The sequence below is a fragment of the Ascaphus truei genome, chromosome 15 (genome assembly GCF_040206685.1).
Source record: "Ascaphus truei isolate aAscTru1 chromosome 15, aAscTru1.hap1, whole genome shotgun sequence".
NCBI classification, from domain to species: Eukaryota; Metazoa; Chordata; class Amphibia; order Anura; family Ascaphidae; genus Ascaphus; species Ascaphus truei.
The window spans coordinates 4,603,914-4,627,487 of record NC_134497.1 but is presented as its reverse complement, the minus strand read 5'-3'; the positions used below and the strand labels follow the sequence as shown (position 1 = coordinate 4,627,487).

General features: G+C 47.2%; 1 protein-coding gene across 2 annotated transcripts in view; it reads right to left on the bottom strand.

Moving 5' to 3' along the window:
* The window catches only part of VAPB (VAMP associated protein B and C), a 37,810-nt gene extending 26,064 nt beyond the window's left edge, over positions 1–11,746 (bottom strand). The window contains exon 1 of one of the 2 annotated variants that reach the window (XM_075571334.1): positions 11,276–11,746. In XM_075571334.1, the coding sequence (XP_075427449.1) occupies positions 11,276–11,333 (58 nt within the window). In that variant the 5' untranslated portion in view covers positions 11,334–11,746. The remainder of the gene's footprint in view (positions 1–11,275) is intronic. The other variant, XM_075571333.1, reaches the window with a different exon arrangement.
* Positions 11,747–23,574: the final 11,828 nt, after the last annotated feature.

The following is a 23,574-nucleotide window of genomic DNA, read 5'->3' as shown; positions in this document are numbered from 1 at the left end:
CCTTTTTCTATTGTTGTGTGTGTGAAGGGCGTATTCCCGTTGGGCGTTATAATAGTGCATCACGTGTATTACTGCCGAGTAAAGCCATCTACCTGGAGTGTATACTATAAAGATATACATACAACAAATGTAAATATACACAGCCACTGCCGAGGCATGGACGTTTATTTGGTTTGTGAGTTTGGTTTGTGGGAGAAGGGGAGAAGGGGAGAAGGGGGAGAGGGGGTGAGGGGGTGAGTGGGAGAGAGGGAGAGGGGGAGGGGGAGAGAAGGGGGAGAAGGGGGAGAGGGGGAGAGGGGGAGAGGGGGAGAGGGGGAGAGGGGGAGAGGGGGAGAGGGGGAGAGGGGGAGAGGGGGAGAAGGGGAGAAGGGGAGAGGGGGAGAGGGGGAGAAAGAGAAATAGTCCATGCCCACCTCACCCATAACGATAAAATATATACAGTACATACACGCAGATGTATGTGTGTATATTTATACACAGGTGTATGTGTGTATATTTATACACAGATGTATGTGTGTATATTTATACACAGGTGTATGTGTGTATATTTATACACAGATGTATGTGTGTATATTTATACACAGATGTAATAACATACACGTATGTTATTACATCTGTGTGTATATGTATATAATCTATATCTATATCTATAATATATCTATATCTATAACACACAGACAGCAAAGGAGTCTTCCTGAGCTGGGCTTATCCACTGTGACTTGCACATGTGCCTTGTGTGTACTAGATACTGTTTCGCTTATCTGTGCTTACATTGTCACAAGGAAACTGATTTCAGCTTAACACTGAAGTGAATAATAAAATTAAAAAAAACACTTGTGAGCACATTCGCACGTCTCAAGACAGGTCTGCAACGCTGCCTTTCCCATTATCTTTTAGCGCACAATGCTTCCACTGCAGCCAGGGATTCTGGGTAATGACATGCAAATGAGCACTCAAAGTGTGTCACTCTTTAGGCCTCGGTCCCGCTGCGCTCGGTGGCGCGGGCGGCCACACGCGAGTTCCCCACCAGCAGGGGAATCCTCCCGAGCCGGTCCCGGTCCCCCCTGGCTGCACAGCTTACTACACGCTGTGGAATACAAGAGAATGGTGTTCCCTAGCGTTGACGCGTCACGTGGTGTGGCTGTGAGCCAATGGGGAGGGGAGGCTTCGGGAGGAGGAGAGACTTCGGGGAGCAGGGAGGAGTGTGGAGAGAAAGCAGCGTGAGTGCCTGTCTGTGTGTGTGTGTGTGTGTGTGTGTGTATGTGTGTGCGAGTGTCTGCCTCTGTCTGTGTGTGTGTGTGTGTGTGTGTGTGTATGTGTGTGCCTGAGTGCGTGAGTGCCTGCCTCTGTCTGTGTGTGTGTGTGTGTGTGTGTGTGTTGCTTTACTTACCCGAGCCCGTGGAGGGAGGGGGGGGGGGGGGAGAGTAGCGGGTCCCTCCGCTCAAGCCACGCCCCCCTCCCTGTCAAACCTCCCACTCCCGCCCCCCTCCCGCTCCCTACAGACCGCATATCGCGGTCTGTGTAGGTCAGCGCCCCGCCTGTCTGCAGTGCGGGCGCGCTGACTCTGGGAGCGGGGCCTTAGCCTAAGTTCTTATTCATTTTAACACAGAGCCCCCTGTAAGCTTCCGCTTGCCGTAATAAACACGTCTGGTCCCAGTCTGGGTTAGAGAAATGCATAGCCATTAACGTGATGAAGTTTAAAAGGGGCCGTACTTGGGCAATGAAATGGTTAACACGTTAAAAACCAGGTCACAGACTTAAAATAAAAATCAGGCACCTTTAAGTAAGGTTACCCCCCTTCTTTGTGTATATTTTATTTTGTAAAACATACAGGACACCTACAAGCTCATATTGAACCCCCAAAATAACCACAACATATATATAAGCATATAAGTGTCACAGAGGAGTGCTACTGTAGCACTCCTCTGTGACACATATGCTTATATATATGTTGTGGTTATTTTGGGGGTTCAATATGAGCTTGTAGGTGTCCTGTATGTTTTACAATTCTTGTTCTTGTTCAGTTAGTCTTAGCTGATTGGAGGGTGGCAACCTCCTACCTAATTTAAGCTCACCCCCTCCCACGTTTAAATGGTTAAAAGCTCACTCCATAGCATCTCCCACTCAGGGGAACTTGCTTGCTTGCAGTTTGATTGTGACAACTCTAATACAGAGTGCTTTTCCTGGTAATGTACAGGTTAATAAAAGCTTCAGTCAGACTTAGAACTATGCAACTCATTTTGACAGATTTATTATAAATCATTCTTCCTGTTATTACACAGGTTATTAAGAATTTATATTAGTGTTAGGGACCCCTGGAAATGTGGTCTGTCGTGCAGTGGCTCAGGGGCTTACAACAATTTGGCCAAAATGTTAAACTAAAAGACCATTTTATTTAATAGATATCTATACATATATATTTAGGCACTGTACCGTGTATGAGTTTCAATGGATGTGCACTAAGCTCTGTCTGTGTTTTATGTTCTGTCTCTGGTTTTAAATTTATTTTATTTTGTAAACATGGTGAGACGGGACATTGGTTGGGTTTGATTTTCTATGTGCCACTCTCTGTAAAATGTTGAGTGTCTGTACATAAAAAACCCTTTATTTCCCCTTTTGCTGGCTCCAACGGGGGCAGGGAGGGTTACGTGCCCCAATAACATAAAAACAAAGTCTTCAATTCCAAAGAAAAAGACACGTTTGCTTTCTGTCTGACCACAGCTGTTTAGGGAAGACGATAACATTGCTAAATAGGCTCCGTTTGTTTTTTTTCCGGGGCTAATTAACTGGGATAGCAGAGCTAACCCCCGTCTCCAGACGAGACATGTCAATTGAGGAATGTTTAGAATATGATGCATTTGAAAATTGCTCTTTCATCTACATAAGAAAAAAAACAAAATCAAAAATTCTTTGGATTAAATTAAAGGTGAATAAAACCTGATCGGGAAAAGAGAAGTGTTAAATTCTTAAAGAAATAAAGATTGGTAAATGTGCGGCTAACGAGATACTATTCTGATCGCAAGTCATGTATTTCTATTCGTCAAAATAAAACATCTATAAATATCTACTCAGTACAAGAAAAGAAAAAATCACATCCCCTATAACACACACACACACACACACACACAGACACACAGACACACAGACACACAGACACACACGTTTGTGAACCCCTTAGGATTTTCACATATTTCAAACCTAAAATGTTATTCGATCTTAATCTAAGTCCTAATAATAGATAAAGATAATCTGATCAAACAAATGACACAAAAACCATGATGCTTTTTCAACATTTATCCACAAATGATTAAACATTCAGTATCCACGTATGACAGTAAGTGCCCCTTTAGATTCAGTTCCTGCTGGCGCCCCGTGAGCAGCAATGACTTACACTGCGCGCTTCCTGTACTGCTGGTCAGTCTCGCACATCGGGTTTGAGGCATTGTGGCCCATTTCTCCTTACAGAACTGCTTCAGCTCAGTGACATTTGAGGGCTTCCTTGCATGGACAGCTCGCTTCAGGTCCTGTCACAACATCTCCATGGAGTTTAGGTCCGGACTGTGACTTGGCCATTCTAACACGCAGAATTTCTTCTTCTGTAGCCATTCTTCTGTAGACCTTTAGGATCATTGTCTTGTTGGATGACCCACTTTCACTTCAGCTCACGGACGGATGGCCCGACATTCTCCTCTAGAATCTTCTGATACAATGCAGAACTCAAGGATGTGTCAATGATGGCAGCCGTGGTCCTGAGGCAGCAAAGCAGCGAAATGGGAGATTTGGTCATGGCCGTTCCGCGGCAGACGGACCCTCAGCCGTAGGCGATACGCCGCTTCCGAGGGACAGTTTTATTACTGGTTTAGACTAGGGGGTTCATTTAAGGGTTTTAAAAATGGTTAATTGAAGGGGTTTTAGCAGTTAGGGTAGGGGTTTAGACACTTACCCTTAGCGGCAAAGTGGGCGGTGGCAGGGCGAGTCGCAGAGAAGCAGCGGTGGTCATAGACTGGCAAAGCAGCCCCCAACCCTCACACTGCCACCACCATGGTTAGGATGAGGTTCTTCTGTTCGAATGCAGTATGGTTTGTTTTTTTGCCACACAACGCTTCTCATTGAGGCCAAAAAGTTCTACCTTTGCCTCGTCTGTCCAGAGAACATTGTTCCAGAAGTCTTGTGGATCATCTATGTGCTCTTTGGCGAACATCAGACCCAACAATGTTCTTTTTAGAGAGCCGTGGTTTCCTCCTGGCTAGACTTCCAGCAACACCATTCTTGTTCAGTCTTTTTCTGATAGTTGAACACTCACATTAGCCAAGGCGAGAGTGGCCTACAGATTCTTGGACGTTACGCTTGGGTTCTTTGTGACTTCCTGGATAATTTGACAGTTTGTTCTTGGAGAGATTAAGGTAGGAGGACCGCTCCTGGGAAGAGTAACTGCGGTCTTGAACTTTCTCCATTTGTAGACTGGCAGTTGGTGGAGCCACAACTCCTTAGAAATGGTTTTGTAACCCTTTCTAGACAGATGAGCATCAATAACTGCTTTTCGGTGGACCTCAATTTATTTTGAGTGTGGCATGACGTGTTTTCCACACACCTGTATGGTGAAGACCAAACTTACGTTTCTGATCTTTATATAGGGTGGGGCCTCCCAAACTCACACCTCAGGATCTACCCAATTATTTAAAAACCTGATTCTAATTATCCCCTTTAATTTAGCTGATAAAACCAGGGTTTCACTTCTTTTCCCATCCCCAGACTCTTAATTCCTCATTGTTTGTCTAATTCATACATCATTTTGTTTCAAAAGACATGGAATTGGTTAATATAAACTGTATTGGGTATTTAAGAAAATACTTGTTTTGATTCAAGAAAGTTATCATGCAAAAGCAATGGAATTTCCATAATTATCATTCAGACTCACAAGTGTGTGTGTGTGTGTGTCCACATAATGAGATTACTACTAAATCGTTAAAAAGGAGTTGATTGGAACAATTATTTCTTTGCTTCCAGAAATCATAAGGGGAGCAAGAAAAATACTTTCAATTTCAGACAATAAAAAAAATTGGTGCGATAAAAAAAAAAAGATTTTGAAACACAATTGGCCTTGAGGGGTCTTTTTATTGCGAGAGGATCTAAGTCAGAAACACTTCATGTAGCTATTGCGAGAACTGGGGCTTAAGTTAGAATCTTATTCATGTCCGAAAAACGCAGAAGAGCGGGGATACGGATAGTAATATCCCGTTAATAACGCAATGCAGAGGAGCTAGCTGCAGGAGAGGTTAGATTAGCGGTGGGGCTGCCTCCTGTCTTCAAGAGCCACAGGTCAGGTATACAGGATATCCCTGCTTCAGCACAGGTCGCTCAATCAGTGGCCACCTGTGCTGAAGCAGGGATATCCAGAAAGAGGCCACCAACAGGTCAGGTTGAGGACTGGCGTTGACCACACCTGGGTTAGAGCAAAAAAAAAAAAATGGGAAAACGCGCAGATATTAATGCGATCCAATTCTGAACTCAAATTTACCACCAAAGCCCAAGGCCGCGCTTAGTCCCAGCAACACGACATCGCGTCAAAACAAATGTATTGAATCCGTCACGTGCGCTTATAGTAGGAGCGACGTGACGGCTTGGGCGCGATCACTGGAAGTCAATTCAATTTGATTTTTTTTTTTCAGCGACCGCGGCGTGATGTCACAAGGACTACAAGTGCGGCCTAAGAGCGTTTACAGGACGGCAAAATTATTTGAAAAATAAAAAATTGGCTCCAAGTGGAAAATGGGAACCCATTGAAAATTAGGGATAAAATGGATGGTTACGAAACCGAAGGGTGTCAATAGGTGCGAGCAGTGTTCCATTGGTACCTTCAGGGGAGGAGGATACAATGAATGTTTTCTCTTTTAGTTCCACAGGCTTTACAATCCCAAAATGTCATTACTTGTACAACCACATACGTGGCGGTATAGCTTCTGGAAGGCCCGTGTGGGTAAGAAATATATGCCGGGAGAACAAAAAGAACGACCCATGAGAAATATTTTTTTTTTAAAAAAGGGTTCTCCTCCGTGTGTCAACAGACTTTTAAACATACCATAACCAAAAACGCACATGAGACCAAGCGTTAGGGGTATTGAACATGTTACATTGGATAGTAGCGGAGGCGATAAGAGTTACGAACAACCAAAACGAGATACCTACTGGATTCCCAAATTAGACACCATACCCCCTTATAGCTCGGAATGAAGATTTTGGACTTTGTTCCATTGATACAAAATTAAGAGAATAGTAGCCTTTAGAAGGCTCTGGTTTCAAAATCCTCCCCTTTTTGTTCTTCATTCTTATAGAATGTGCTATATTTTGAATATTTCTCTAGCTTGTTGCCCTGATTTTAATATTAATATGCATAAGATGTGTGTGTGTGTGTGTGTGTGTGTGTGTGTGTGTGTGTGTGTGTGTGTGTGTGTGTGTGTGTATATATATATATATATATATATATATATATTTTTTTTTTTACAGTAGATTGTGTGTAATTTTTAGGTTGACACACAGTGTGTGTGAGAGATATAAATTAAATAAAGGGCGTAACCTTCCCAGCCCGGCTTCTAGTGAGATCACATCGGGGGGTGTATTATATGCCTGGTCGGTATGACTCCGGGCGCTGGATTCAGGCGGCGGGACGATGAGGTAGCGAGGTTGTAGAATAACGGGCGCCAGGAACTTTTGAAGAACATTGTGTCTCCATGGACAGGGATCGCGCCTACACATAGTAACGTTGTACTGTGTGTTATAACAGACAAACATGAATACAGTTCTTCCATCAGTGCCCAGTCTCAACACTCCAATGAAGGGTACGTTGACTTCGTTGTCCTGAGTGCGGTACCCGTTGCCCCTTGTTGCTTCGGAAACATCAACGGTATTAATCCTATTACTTGGGCAGAACACACATGGCTCCTCTCTTCTCTGGGGTTGAGCTCACAGGTTTGCGTATTCCATCCGACGATCCAGATCGACAGGTAACGGGGAGGAGGCGCTTCCAGTTCCGTTAGCAACTCGGGGACGGGGGGCCCCGTCTGTCTCCAAATTCCCTCCAGCAGCATAGATCCATGACTATATCGTATGAGGGTCACGTGCCTGCAGGTAAGGTCATCCACACTCCCGCACACGTGGACAAGGCTCCTCCTGGACGTCGACATCCAGAACAAGCAGCTTGTAGGAATTCTGTGTCTCCGTCGGTAATAACAAAAACCCAGCAGGGGGGGTGTCAAAGTGCGCTAGCTGTGGGGTACTGGTAGCAGCCGCCATCTCCCCAAATCTGCAGTGAAAAAGTCCAGTACTCACGATTCCGGGAGTGATACGGTAACTCCCTGTCCCACGTGCTTCTGTCTCTCTGTGACACAGTCCCACACATAGCAAACCGGCGGGGTCAGGGCGTGGCCCATGCTGACCTGTATCCTGCAGACTGTCCGAGAGTCCGGAGGGGACACTCCGCCCCACTAGGCAACGGGCTCCGCACAACGTCGCTACCATGCTTCTTGTTGGGAAACGCGGTCCCTCAAATTTGTGCAGCAAAAAAAATAAATAAAAATATCTTACTGTTCTTATAACCAGTGCCCATTCTTAACACCTCAATGCAGGTACTCTGGCTTGTTTACTCTAAGTGTGGGACCCGGTCCACCTTGATGCTTCGGAACCATCACCGGTATTGGATCCTATTACTCTGGGCCCCTACGGTAATCCCGATGGGTCTTTCCTTACTTGACCCGCTTGGGAACTGCCACTTCCACACAGACCGATGAAGATTAGCGGCGATCCGTGGCTAGAGCTGATCCGCCGGCACTCATCTTTTCCGAGGCCACCATTGGCGTGCCATATTCCTTTTGATTAATTGTTCGGGACTCCATTCCTTCTTTCAGGGATCCCAAATTAACTGGTACTGTCCCTATCTACAAGATAATCAATAAGGAGACCTGGTCTATACCATCTACTCTCCCCGAGGCTCCTCTCCTCATGTCTTCCTGGAACTTAACCTTCTAGAATAGTCGCTCTTTAAATTCCCGTGTGTGATGTCTGAATCCCCATAGCAACCCAGGGTGGGGCCTAGCATACAACAGTCATGTTCGTAATCCTTTAGGAGGAGGGGGGGGGGGGGGGTATACAAAGTTATTTCCAGTTAGCGTAAATATTTCAAATAATTTCGAGGTATTAATAATAATTGTAATGGGTATTTGTAAATATCTCACAAATCATCCATTATGAAAACTGTCATAGGTTGAAACAGATAACATGATAAGTTCATGATTGCTAAATATAGGAGATAGATAGAGAATTTGATTGCATCAAGATCTACTGATGCATTGACAACAGGGAAATAGTAAATAGGTATTAATAAGCCAAACACACAAAAGGAATGTTATTAATAAGCGTTTGTAAATCTCTTGGTTGCTACATAAACATTGAGATACAAAATTGCATTTTTTTTAAAGTTATGTGACTGGTTCAAATACAATTTAAAGTGGCGCTGGGAACGCACAAGGTGTTCTGATCCGGTGGGCTACCCGTCGTCTGTGATGCAAGAATCTGTGGAGAAGCCATGCGCGAGGAGCGGTGCCGCCGCCCCGCCATCAACTGCAGCGTTCACACGAAAACTACGGGGACGCAGCCACCTACGGGAGGCGCGAGGCTGCCAATTCCGTTGTATAATAAACATGCCTGTTTCAACTTTCTGCCATGCAAGCGCAACACTTACCAAACCGCGTTTTTGAGGATAAAAAAAATATATATATATACTATTGGCGTCTCCTGAGCGTGACACACACACAGTGACACACACACAGTGACACACACACAGTGACACACACACAGTGACTGGAGTTCAGCACCCCTGCTCTTCTACGTTATGAATAGGTTTCCAAAAAATAAAAATAATAATAAGTATCAATGGGATTGCAGGATGTTAGAAGTCATAGCAGGTTTGGGACGGTGTGTAAGATGTGGACAGATGTCCTGAGTGTATCTGTATAGGCTTGTGAGATTAGTGGCTGCGTGCCACCATTGACCGGAGAACAACACTATGCTTATTAGGATGCTCCTGTCCTTTCAACTCACTCACCCTTCATTGGATAACAAGTGTCGCTGGGATTCTAACCTCTTTGGAGGCTGCCCAAGCAACAGAAATAAGATGCCTCCCCTGCAGTGGCTGCATGTCATGTAAAACACGATGCATTTGAGGAGCCAAATCAGGTGGTATGAAATACTCAAAAAGATACGCTGGGGAAAGAGAAGACTCAGCAAAAGTGTGCAGGGAGCACAAAAAAAAGGAGCATCTTGCAATATTGCATCTTGGTCAACTCCTTGCATGCCCTCAGCCCAGCCTGGATAGACACCGTGCAGATTAAAGAACATTGTATGGATCACAATAGGCCAGCAACAATGTCACCACATATCAGGGGTACAGGCCAGATTCGCCCTGGGGCCCTACACAAAATCCATTAGCAGGTTAAAGTGTTGAGCGATATATCCATGACAGTACTTGAAAACGAGCAGTAACAAAATGTATTCTACGTGGTAAAATATTTAATAAATAAATAACCTAATAGATAACCCTTTAGGACAAATCGGAGGAACGCATGCACTTGGGTCATAATTGAATTAATTGCATCCTTTATTCCATGCATTTACCATGACCCCTTGCAGACGCACTTACCACAACACCCATCCTACTGTCTCCAAGTTCTCCCGACTTAGCACTCAGATTGTAAGCTCTTCGGGGCAGGGACTCCTTTTCCTAAAGTGTACTTTTATGTATGACACGCTTATTCGTATTGTGTCACTGCTTTAAAGCGCTATGTACATGGACGGCGCTATACAAATAAAATATATACAAATATAATAGGAATACTTAGATATTTCGTGAAACGCAAAGACATTCCCAATACATGGGAAGTACACTGCCCTCTTGTTATTGCAAATCAGAAAGAACAAACAAGCAGCCCGGATTTAATTTGCAGAAGCAATCATGATTTCATTACGATTTTGTACCTTGCATAACACCGGCTAACCCAGTGCACATGGAAACTTAAATAATTCTACTAAATATAGCCGCATTGGGTGAACTAACTGGGTGTTCCCATATAGGCACCATGATTCACTGCTTTTCTTAGCAGGCTCAAAGCCTCTGGATTTATACTCTACATTCTGCTCCTAAAATACATATACTTAAGACTCCCGATTAAAAAAAATATATATATATATATATATATATATTCACACTAAGAATTGATAAGATACAAAAAGCCAGATTCTTACATAAATAACAAAAAAAAAAAAACATAATATGTGGGATGAGGCCTAAAGAAAATCTAGGACGTCATGTGAATTCTTCCAACAGAAGTAATTACACATATTATTTCAATGTTTGTTTTTTCTTCAAACAGCAGCCAAGTTGTGCTGTGAACCCCATTGCATGCAGAATATAGGGGGGTGGGGGGACTATGCTTATCACAACTGCTGGAACAAGCTTGCACTAGAAAACAATGGATTGCAAACAGTGTAGCCATGAAATGTGATCCTTTATTTCCCTGCACAATGTCAGCAGAGAGAGGATATTGTGCAAGGTCAGCCCCTTTCATGTGTAAAAAAAACATTGAAGACCCTACTTTCTGCATCTGAAGCATTACAATAGTCTGGATCCATGGCTGCTAGCCCAGTGTCACTCCTACCAACCATGGTGGCCAAGCACTGCCATCTACCGCACGCACTCCCCCACCTGCTGCCTCCCACTCAGATTGCAAGCTCTGTGGCACAGGGATACGCATTTCTATTGGGGGCCTTTGTGTTATAATCCCCTGCATTCTGTTGCATACTTTGTGAAGCTTGGAGTACACTGTGGGCACTCTATAAATAAGAGCTAGACATAGATCTGATTTGCAACACCAGGGAGTGCTTCATGTTGCAGTGATTTCCCATTGCAAGTTTAGCAACAAACAAAAAAATACACGGTGTGTGTTGCATAGCAGCCGTGCATGGGGGCTGGAATTAGGGGTGTGGGGAGGGGTGATGCATCCCCTGGGTTTTACACCTTTGTATGCTATGGGCATGCATATGTGGAGCACCCCCCCCCCACCCCCCCACCCAGCCCCTCCCAAAAGAATAGCCCCTGCCCTCCTGCTGCCATGCAAAAAAAGCAGATGAAGGGCGTGGGGGTGCAGCCTGCCACCCAGGCCCCACCACCCAGAAAAGATGGCTGCCACCTCCCCAGCAGAATGCACCCTCCCTCCCCGCTGCTCACCTCGGAATTTGAGCTCGTGCGGCGGCTCCAGGACCAGGATCTGCTCGGTTTTCGCCATGTTGCACCCCCACCCCCTGCGTCTCTCCACCAGCAGTTTCTGGGTGCTTCCCTCTGCACTGGGTGTCGTGTCCTTTTTTTTTTTTTTTTTTTTTCTTGCACTGTTGTAATTTCCTAGGCGGGGTGTTCCTCCTCCTTCTCCTCCTCCTTTTGCAAATGGAGAGAGCTTGCACCCTTTCCTTCCCCCCAGCAGCACCCTTCTCACCTCTTCAGCAGACAGCAATGCAGTAAGGTGCAGGGGTTAGCTGTGGGTGCAATGTGAGGGGAAGCGGGTGATGGTGGTAAGAGGTGGGTGCTCCGGGGGGTGGGGGCCTGTGCAATGCTATAGAGCCGAGCAGAGCAGCTGGTGATGCAGCAAAGGGGGACTGGGGAGCGCGAGGCAGCCTGCTGACGTCACGGGCACTGCAAGGCTGGGCTCGCGACGTCCCAGGGTAACGTTCCAACCGCCGGACGGCGCGTGCGCAGTGTGCGCGAGCCGGCCTGCTGCATGCCTGAGTCCTCCCACCCCCAGTGCAGGGATTGGGGGGGCTCGGGTGCAGCAGGGAGACATGCAGTCTCGGTGGGGGTGGGTGATGATGCCCAGTTGCATTCATAAAATAAAGTATAATGCAAATATTTACAGAGGATATTAATCCAAGCAGTTTGCAAGAAATGTATATTTTTGTTTTAATATATTTAGCCTTTGATTAGCTTTATTTATTTATTTATTTATAACATGTTTTACCAGGAACATTGTACTGCACTACTTAATATGTTGGCGCCATTAAATAAAAGATAATAATAGTAAGAGGTGCTACTCCGTAAGACATCTTCCAGTGCCAGACGTCACCTTACAGACGTCCAAATCAATGGTCCAGAAGGTGTCTTATTGAACAGCACCGCTTAGTAAATTTTATTTATTTATTTATTTATAACATGTGTTACCAGGAAGTAATACATTGAGAGTTACCTCTCGTTTTCAAGTATGTCCTGGGCATAGAGTTATGATGACAGATACATGGTTACAAATACAGTTACATAAATGAGCAGGGTATACATTATATACAAGACATTGCGTGCACAGCTAGAGATAATATATATTATGGGCGTATGTAACAGTTAGAAACCAGATTAAAATGTGAGACAGCTTTAGTTATGAAAGACCTTAGGCCGTGTTCAGGGTGGCTGCTATGTGATGTGCGCGCGTACGTCCGTCGCAATTTCGGGTTGTTCAGTGGGAGTGTTCAAACTGAAAACTCCACCGGCGGCAAAGTGCAGCGTTGACGCTGCGACATTTTGCCGCTACAACCCGAAATGATATTTCGGGCTACAGTCGCGTCACGTGAGCTGGTTCCAAGAACCAGCTCCGTGACACATTCGCCTCGCCCCCGCCACGCCCCCAAACTCCGCGACCGACTCCTGCAGCCTGAACACAGATCGCTGGGCTGCAGGAGCACGCGGGGAGGAGCGTCCGTAGCAGCCACCCTGAACTCAGCCTTAGACTGGTGGCGGCTGTGAGAGTCTCCTGTAGGCTGTTCCAGTTGTGAGGTGCACTGTAAGAGACGGAGGAGCGGCCGGATACTTTGCTGAACCTTGGGACCATGAACAGTCTTTTGGAGTCTGATCTCAGATGATAGGTGCTGCATGTGGTGGGGGTGAGGAGCTTGTTCGGGTAGACAGGTAGCTTGCCCAGGAAGTATATGAAGGCAAGACAGGAAAGATCAACTTTGAGCCTAGACTCGAGTGATGACCAATGGAAAACTAATTACCTAAGCTGCCGATAAATTGGTTCTCTTGTCATCGATCAGCAAAGATCCTGCTTCCCAGGGTTCACTAAATGGCCGCCTTTCAGTTTCAATCAATCCTTCAGTCAGTGTAACTCAGAAGCTACAGTGTATTGTTATATTAATAAAAGTAACATTATCTATTGTTACAGTTTGCAGCTCAACCTGCTGGGAACATTGGCAACAAATTATCACAAACAGGAAAGTGTTACAAAGATCTTGCACTGCGGGGGAGGTGGGATAAAGCCTGCTATAGGAATCACAGGATGCTCAGTATACAGTGGTGGATTTAAAAAAATGGCGCCCTAAGGCACTTTCCTGGTGCCAACCTCCTCTTCCAGCCCTGCGCCGTCCCGTGGCAACGTTATGCCGTGTGACCTCACGTTGCCGGCCACGCAGGCGCATTCGCGGACGGCAAGCACCAGTCACGCATGCTGCCTCCAAATTCTGCCACGTTAGGCCCGGGCCAAATGGGAAATCCGGCACTGTCGGTATATTAAAACTCACTACAAATGGCATTTAGAGTTGAATTTTTAAAATAAGAACAAGGTGGTAAGTATTATCTAATACAACAGAGCAAAACACACATGAAGGGTATTGCATGGATTGCTCCTCTAAGTGTTTGCATGGGTGCTGGGATAAAGGGTGCTGTAGACCCCATTGGGTATTTATTTTTACAACATGGAAAAGTATGTATGTTACTGATTGTGTATGCACAGCACCCCAATAAATAGTTCCTGCACTCCTGAGTGGTCATGAATACCGTTTATACAAGAACCCCCACCACGTGGCAAGCTATATGTGATGCCCCCTAAAAAAAGAAACTGGGGTATCAAAGTAAAACAATATTTATACGCGGTCATGCATCAAAGTCTCCCGGCTGCATATGCGAGGGCGGGGAAACAAAATGGCGCTGAAAGGGTGAAAGAAAAAATGTCCGAAATGAAACAGCCAAGAGTCTGAAGCGCCTATTTCTCTTACTTCCTTCGCAATGCAATTCAATGGAAGACTGGGATCTGCTGGGATTGTGCTTTCAACATCTCCCTCGAGACTTTACCGACTGTTCAGTAAACTAGTCGCCATTTAGGGATATCCCTGCTTCAGCACAGGTGGCACAATCAGTGGCTGCCACCTGTGCTGAAGCAGGGATATCCTGAATACCTGGCCCGTTGGCGGCCCTTGAGGTCTGGAGTTGGCCACCCCTGCTCTAGATTGTAAGCTCTCACGACGAGCAGGCCTCTCATTACCTTCTGTATATGTTTGTGCATGTTTGTCCTTACACATTACTCTGTACCGTCCTTGTACTACACTCCGGCAGGAGTTGGTGCTTTCCAAATACACCATACTAATAGTTTGAAAGCGTGGCCGGTAAGGAATGGAGAGTTTGGTAAATGACCGCCTTGGAAAAAGATGGTCAAAACTTGCAAAAGGCAGATAGATGACTTCAAAAGAATGTAGGGGGAGGATTAAGCGACAAAAAAAGGCGTTTTGTCTCCAGCTGCCGCAGATTATACTCGTTGGAACTTCTGATATTTTTATAACATTCCAATTAGCTGCTTTTTCTAATCGTAACTGTGCACTAAATTGCAGATGTTCGACTTAATCTGTGTCCACCAAACCGTGCGTTTTTTTAATAAATCAGTTCTGTTCTATGAGAAAATATTTGTAGCATTTAAAAAAAAAAAAAAACCTCTGAATGACATTTTGAATGTATTATAACAGGGGTGCGCAAACTGGGGGGGGGGTGCAAGATTTATTAAGGGGGGCGCGGGGCCGGTACAGCCTGGTGGCAGCAGTGGAACATGATGGTGGCCACAGGCGGCGGAACGGCAGATCGTAATGGTGGGCACGGGCGGCGGAACATGATGGCGGGCAGCGGAACGGCGGAACATGATGGCAAGTGGCGGATCATGCTGGTCGGCGCGGGCGGAAGGACGGCGGCAGTTGAAGAAAGCCGCCAGAGCAAAGCAGGATGGAGTCGGATGAGGACTGTCAAGAGAGAAGTCTTTGCTTCCGGTGTCTGCCCTTCAACAGTGCCCCTGCAGCACCCTGCTCCTGCAGCACCCTGCCCCTGCAGCACCCTGCCCCTGCAGCACCCTGCTCCTGCAGCACCCTGCCCCTGCAGCACCCTGCCCCTGCAGCACCCTGCCCCTGCAGCACCCTGCTCCTGCAGCACCCTGCCCCTGCAGCACCCTGCCCCTGCAGCACCCTGCTCCTGCAACACCCTGCCCCTGCAGCACCCTGCCCCTGCAGCACCCTGCTCCTGCAGCACCCTGCCCCTGGAGCACCCTGCCCCTGCAGCACCCTGCCCCTGCAGCACCCTGCTCCTGCAGCACCCTGCCCCTGCAGCACCCTGCTCCTGCAGCACCCTGCTCCTGCAGCACCCTGCCCCTGCAGCACCCTGCTCCTGCAGCACCCTACCCCTGCAGCACCCTGCTTCAGCCACACAGGAGGCACTGCTGCTAATTGAGGGAAGAAATGCTGTGTGAAATTAACTGGTACATTCAACTCTAATATAACTCATCAACAGTCACCGCGGTCTCCCTATAAGGAGAATAAAGTGTGGCACTTATACTTAACGTGCAAGTGAAAGTCCTACAATTAGGGTGTGAAATAAAGTCCAGTGGACCTACAGTATTACAGATAAAATCTCTAGAGACTTGTGAATCTGTCATTTTACACCTGGTCACATCTAACACGTACAGTATAGTGAATTATAGGTGCGGTGTAACTGAATCCAACGTGAATATGTGTGAAACAATGCAAACCCAGTGTATACAAACTGTAAAAAACAGTTATAAAACCCTCAATGGATTGCTTTTTCAATCCCGTATTGTAGATTTGCAGGTCGTGGGGAGCGCATATATATATATACATACAGTATATCAAAAACAAGGAACAAAGAGTAGCGCTATAAGTGTGATAAGTGAGTTCTAATGTGATGGTGAATAGGGCTAAATGATTAAATAATCAAATAGTGCTTATATAATATTACTAAATAAAAATTAAAGCAATAAGAAAATTAGAATAATAAAACCATACAACGTGAATATCAGAGAACAAACCAGTCCAAATGATGGAAACACATGAGAAAAAATATATATATATATATATATATACACACCGAAAAGATATAAAGCCCACACAATAGTGCAGAATTGTGAATGAGCAGTTCTTCGGGGCGATGCGTGCCCCAAATCAGTGGCCATGGTGTTGGCCACGTAACCCCTGAGCAGTCTTTGAGAGAGAGAACATTGTGTCAATCGGTTAAAAGCATGAACCGGCCCAGTTTGGGCAGGGATCCGGCGTCGCCAGCGTTCTCACCGCCCCTCTCCTCTGCCTCTCTCCGGGAAGCTCCCGGGATTCCGGGCGGGATTCCGGGCTGGATCCCCTGATGATGAGAAACACTGCACCGGCTGCCCTTCCTTCTCAGGGGAGGACGCACGTGTAATAAAGCTGTTTTTTTTAATGTGATTTTGATTACATAAGGCAGGGGGGCCCCGACAAATATCATGGGTGAAAAGGGGGGCGTGGAATAAAAAGTTTGCTTATCCCTGTTAATTACAATATAACAAGCATTTTTTGTTTCTATAGCAACCATTTACAAAGTCACATCCCCTTCCTCTTCTGAAACAGGCTCTGGCACACCCCTTTTTGAGCCCTGCCCTCTCTCTAGCAGTGCACCAATTGTATCTAGTGACTGCCTGGTCACATGATCTTCCCCACAGAACTTTACATCCTTGGTCCTCTTCTGCTGCGCTGACAGCCATTTAGTGAACCCCCCGAGCCGAATCTTCGCCGATCTATCCCAGGAGAACAGATCGATCAGCAACGTAGCTAATTACTTATCACTGTGCGGATTGCATTGATGCAAATATTAAACGGGGGAAAGCCGCCTGAACCGCTGCTTTAATAGACCAAAAACGTGTGCAGTATTTTTCATTTTTTTAAACAGACCACAATGAATGTTTTATTCTATCTCCTGAAAATACCCGCCGTATCCATTATCCAGTGTCGCGTAACTAAACCATTGCGAAGTTATTGTTAGGGCAGCATCTGACGTAACTATATTTTCATCAACTTTTTTTTGTTAGTTTGGTTTTTTTTGTGTTAGAATATGTACACATTGAAGTAACACAGCACGCAATTCCAGTGTGTGACACGCTTAGCAAATGTATTTTTTTTAGCAGATGTTTGTGATAAAGCAGATTTAATAGCTCCCCATTCCACAACAATGTCACCCTATAAATAAAGAAAACATCATTTAAAAAAAAGGCACCTGTGGGACGCAGAATCAGCGCGCGTCCCAGGATCGCAGATTTATTCAGAACGCTCCTGTAACGTATAAATATTGCATGGTATTATACACAATTAATCATGCAAAACGTTGAAATAATTATCCAACTGCCAGAGGCCCCTGCAGTGCTGCGCATTTAGCACAGAATATTCCCCGGAGAGTAAAAGAAGAGCACCTCTTGTGCAGAGGCGTGCGCAACACGTCGCGTTCAGGGGAATTCAGCCCCACGCAGGGCCCCTGTTTGTCCCGCGCGCACGGGAATGGGCCTTTCTCCGTCGCGTTGTCCTGCGGTCCCTGAAAGGTCTGTTGGGGCGCATAATTGTCCGGTATATTCAGGGGGGGGAGAGCTAGGTGTCCCGGGCCTGGTGGCAGCGGGAGGCCCGGCCGGCGCTGGAAGTTGGGCCCGAACTTCCACGTTCAGCTGCCGCGCCACTGTGTGTATGGCGGGGGGGGGGGGGGGAATTGTGCGTGTGTGCATGGTGGGGGGGGGAAAGATTATGAGGGTGGGGGAGGACTGTGTGTGTGTTAGGGGGGGAGAGATTGTGTGTGTGTATTGTGGGGGAGGACTGTGTGTGTATTGTGGGGGGGAGATTGTGTGTATATTGTGGGCGGGGGGGGCAATTGTGTATGTGTTATGGCGGGGATTGGGTTTGTGTACCTTGTGGGGGGGGGGGGACATTGTGTGTGTGTTGTGGGGGACGCGATTGTGTGTGCGTATTATGGGGGAGGGGCTCTGTGTGTATTGTGGGGGGGAGGAGTTGTGTATATTGTGGGGGGGGATTGTGTGTGCTTTTGGGGGGGGTCCCATATTATACACATGTAAACGTGGCACCCTAACCCCCCCTTGTCTGGGAGTTATAATGCAGGTGTAGGAAATGAGACACGTTTTAGTAATAAACGTCTCTTTTTGAAGCGCCCCACAGTTACACAGCTATTGCCGCCCTCTGTGCCTTAGCATTTCAACTCCTCCAATACATTTACCCCAACTTTACTGTGACCATTCGTATAGAAAAATACATCCGCCCTGAATACCGATACCTGCATTAAATGACACGGCCCAGAATGCGTTAGATCCGTCGCTGGGGGAGGGGAATGGGGGGGGGGGATCTCCGCAGAAATATTCGGAACTCTGAGCCATGAACGTTAAGGCTGCGAGTTCCGTGTATATGTATAGCCAGACACACGTGTGCGTGATATCAACGTGTCCAACACAGTCATGTTTAAAGAGCTCCACGGCTCATGTGTACATTCTATTTATTAGCCTTCAGAGGCCCAGATTGTCTAAGGGGCGCTAAGCTTTAGCACGCGGTAACTCCCACGGAACCGCTGCGCTAACTTGAGCAAGGTTTCATTAACCTGGGCCATTGTATCCCGGGTATTATGTAGGGTGCAATGAAATAATGAAAGTGTTTAATTACAAACACTCAGGTGGCTTATTGCAGGAATAATAATAATATGGTTCTATATCGACAGAGACACCATCATTTTTACTTGGTATGACCAATATGTTTCTGTCTGTAGATGTATTTGTATACTTTAACTTTGTTTGGGCAGCGTTTTAAATATGAAGTGTCCGGGTGGTTAAAATGGAGCTCTGCCCTCAGCCCAGTGCAGGCTACAGGTCACCGTGGTAACCCCAGGAGCGAAAGATGAAGAAAATTGGGTTTTTGCGGCAGCATTTCCATTACACGGCAGTCAAAGAAACGGGTTGAAAATCTGGCAGTTATTACTGAGGGGGAGAACCCCGCTCCCCACTGCTCAGTTATTACTGAGGGGGAGAACCCCGCTCCCCACTGCTCAGTTATTACTGAGGGGGAGAACCCCGCTCCCCTCTGCTCAGTTATTACTGAGGGGGAGAACCCCGCTCCCCTCTGCTCAGTTATTACTGAGGGGGAGAACCCCGCTTCCCACTGCTCAGTTATTACTGAGGGGGAGAACCCCGCTCCCCTCTGCTCAGTTATTACTGAGGGGGAGAACCCCGCTCCCCTCTGCTCAGTTATTACTGAGGGGGAGAACCCCGCTCCCCTCTGCTCAGTTATTACTGAGGGGGAGAACCCCGCTCCCCTCTGCTCAGTTATTACTGAGGGGGAGAACCCCGCTCCCCTCTGCTCAGTTATTACTGAGGGGGAGAACCCCGCTCCCCCCCCTCTCCCCTCCCCCTAAAGTTCCAGTATAACAAGTGTTCTCCTCTCCAAAATTACAGACCCGAGGGGTGACCATACGCTCAGATTTTCACCAAATGTCCCGATGAACTGCCAATTTTCTCAAAATCGTTCAAAAATGGCACTTTTTACATTTTTTTTTTGCTGTTTTGAGTCACTTAAAACTCTTAAAACCGTAAAAACAGACACCGCGTGTTTTGATGCGATTGGCCATACAAAAAAGTAAACATTTTAAACATATTGGTCAGCTCCGATTAACGGTAGCTATGTGCAAGACAGCAGCAGGGGCGGCCAAACTCCAGTCCTCAAGGGCCACCAACAGGTCAGGTTTTCAGGATATCCCTGCTTCGGCTCAATCAGTGGCTCAGTCAAAGACAGTAACTAGGAGGGGGGGAGGGGGGAAACAACCTAGGGAGGTGAAAACAGACCCCAATGTACACACTGTAGCAAGACGGATCTCCAGCGACCTGTAATCGGTGCTGCCCAGTACAAAATAATCAAGTCAAAAATACATTGATAAGTGTGGTATTTTTTTAATACAAATGAGGGAGGGGGGGGGATGGGAGGGAGGGGATGGGAGGGGGGGGATGAGGGGAGGGAGGAGGGGAGGGAGGGGGGGATGAGGGGAGGGAGGAGGGGAGGGAGGGGGGGAGGAGGGGAGCGAGGGGGGGAGGAGGGGAGGGAGGGGGGGGAGGGAGGGGGGGGAGGGGGGGGTGGGAAATCAACAAACAAGTCGTTGTTGTAAACAAACACCTTTTATTATATAAAAAAAAATGCTCACATCCTTTTTTTTTTGAGCGATACATTATATAAACTTGTAGTGATTTCATTTACATTCTGACATTGGATCATGGAATGCTTAGCCGCCCCAGCCTAACTCCAGTCCTCAGGGGCCACAAACAGGTCTGGTTTTCAGGATATCCCTGCTTCAGCACTGGTGGAGCCACCTGTGATGAAGCTGGGGCTGAGTGAGCCACCTGTGCTGAGGCAGGGATATGCTGAAAACCAGACCTGTTGGTGGCCCTCGAGGACTGAAGTTGTTGCCCACCCCTGGGACTGGGGCCCTGCAGTTTACAATGGTATTCAATCAAAAAAAAGGTGATATATTCGCTTGTCAATTAGATGCCAAATACAGAATTAAAAAAAAAAAAAAATGTTAGCGCACAAACAAAAAAACAGATTATTACAAGGATTACATTTTCCTGGGGCCAGCCCAAGTCAGACATACAAAAATCTACATGTTTTTTTAAACATTCATTGAAGCTTTGCAATTAAAATATTACAAATGCTAGTTATGATACCGCCGGTCATGCAGAATATTAGTTACACTTGTAAATATTACACAGCCGTAGAATGAAAAGGGCCACTGCTCACATCACCCTTTGTAAGGAAGCGGGTAAATAAATATTCCTCTTTTTAAAGTCCCTATTTCAAAGGGGCAACAGTCAACAATTTGCAGCATATGCGCATTACCAAAAAAAAAATGTCTATTTGCGCCCACAGCAAAAACTCCGAACAACTTTGTATCTCCCAGCGGTGAGACAGACGCGTGTGAAGAGCGCACGTTTCTACGCAGCGATCCTTAAAATGAGCAGTTTCTCTTTATTTATAGGGAAGCAGGGGGCGGGAATGGGGCAGGGGGTCACGGCCGTGTCGCCGCGACCAAGTCTCTCCGCCGTCGTTTGGCCGGCGATGTAACCCGCCTGACACTCGGCCGCTGGACGTTTCGCCAATAAGGGAAGATAATTTAAAGGGCTTTTAGCGGTTACGGGTAGGGGGTTAAGGATAAGAGGTTTTTAGGGGGTTAAGGATAGGGGGCTTTCAGGGGGTTAAGGGGCTTTTAGGGGTTAAGGATAGAGGGTTAAGGATAAGAGGTTTTTAGGGGGTTAAGGATAGGGGGCTTTCAGGGTTAAGGATAGAGGGTTAAGGATAAGAGCTTTTAGGGGGTTATGGATAGGGGGTTAAGGATAAGGGGCTTTTAGGGGGTTAAGGGTAGAGGGTTAAGGGGCTTTAGGGGGTTGAGGATAAGGAGCTTTTAGGGGGTTATGGATAGGGGGTTAAGGATAAGGGCCTTTTAGGGGGTTATGGATAGGGGGTTAAGGGGCTTTTAGGGGGTTACGGGTAGAGGGTTAAAGATAAGGGGCTTTTAGGGGTTAAGGATAGAGGGTTAAGGACAAGGAGCTTTTAGGGGTTAAGGACAACGAGCTTTTAGGGGTTAAGCGTAGAGGGTTACAGGATAAGGGGTTTTTAGCGGGTTAGAGTAGTGGGCATCGTTCGTATTAGGGGTTAAGATTAGGGGGGTTTGAGGGTAAGGTGCAAGATTAGGGGCTTATTGTGGCGGCAAAGCGGCCGGCGGAGAGATGTCCTGGCAGCGATGTGGTGTCTAAACACCGGGCAGACTTGGTCGCGGTGAAACTACGTCTTAGACCGGCAGGAATGCACCATCTACAGCCCCAGCGACCCCTCGGGTTCCGTGATACTTGGCACTGTAGGTAGCGCCGCACGTCTCCCTCCAGGGGAAACCACACAGAGGGTTTAAATGTCCAGGGGTGATGGGGGGGGGGGGGGGGCAATAGGAAGCAGTTGGGCCCGTGTGACAGTGGGGAATTAAACCCAAGGAAGTACTGGCAGCACTTCCCCCGATATGGATCTCGGGTAACGTCCCCGGGGGGGGAGCTGAAATGAACACGGTAAACCCCGGGGGGGACCCTGCTTCCCGTAAGAGGGTGAACTTAACTTCTTTACTGCTGGACAGGGAACTTTCAATGGTCAGGTTTTCAGGATATCCCTGCTTCAGCACAGGTGGCTCAATCAGTCCCTGCTTCAGCACAGGTGGCTCAATCAGTCCCTGCTTCAGCACAGGTGGCTCAATCAGTCCCAGCTTCAGCACCGGTGGCTCAATCAGAGGCTCAGTCAAAGACTTAACCACCCGTGCTGAAGCTGGGATATCCTGAATACCTGACCTGTTGGGGGGGTCTTGAGGACTGGTGTTCAGAACCCCTGGGTTAGGCTGCGTCCATGCTTACTGATTGCGTGCGGAGGCGCGCAGAGGCTGAGGGAAAGCGGGTGCTTTCCCTGGCCTTAGACCGCGCGCCGTCCAGGGGCGTGTCGGGGGCCGGGCCAGTGACGTCACGGACCTGGTTCGCCCTCATTGGGCGAACCGCTCACGTGACCGGCCCTGCGCTCCGCCAAGCGCGAAAATGTAAAATTTAGCCAAGACTTACGCTTGCGGAAGGGTAAGCGAGCCCCTGCTAAAGCCGCTCTCATTGCGGCTGCAGGGGCCAAGTGCCGAGGGTAAGCACGCCCCATCACGGCGCGCTGACCATGTCCGAGGCCTTATACAGCTCAGCGCTTTCACTCCATACTGTGCTGCTCTTACGTGGGACGCTCTGATCTGGATCCTATTTGCAAACATGCCGGTTTTTATTGAAGTCACCCTGCTTTTTACTTCCTACTCCATGCAATTATTTTAAAAGGAATGCACCAAGCCCGTACACCCCGTCCCAGCCTGTCTGCACCTCTCTGTGCAGAGCCTGCTGGCCACTTCTACAGGCCCAAAGGGTAACCAGCACTGAGCGCTACACCCGCTAAAGACTAGATGTTCGGTAACTGTATAATCAAGCGTGCCAAAAAAGTATTGCGCGCGGAAACCAGGCGCTAGAAGGCAGGGAGCCCACTGCTTTACATCGCAGGATATTGGGAATAATCCTTTTTTTTTTTAATCTGCTCCCTTCTGAGACTAGAAATGTAATATTCCAACCTATTTTTCCTATACAATCTTACAACACTTCTTAAAATGTACATCTGTGGCGTAGAGATAACGAGGGCCTCGTTAGCATGTTATTCCGGGGGAGTGGCAGGCCTGCTCTATTTGCCATGCTGATGAGAGAAGTGATGTCCTTGAATATAAAAAAAGAAACCCCCCCCCCCCCCCATATAACACTTACAGTGATTTATGCCGCTAATAAAGACAGAGAGGGGGAGAGAGACAAGAAGAGGGAGAGAGGAAGCGGGGGAGAG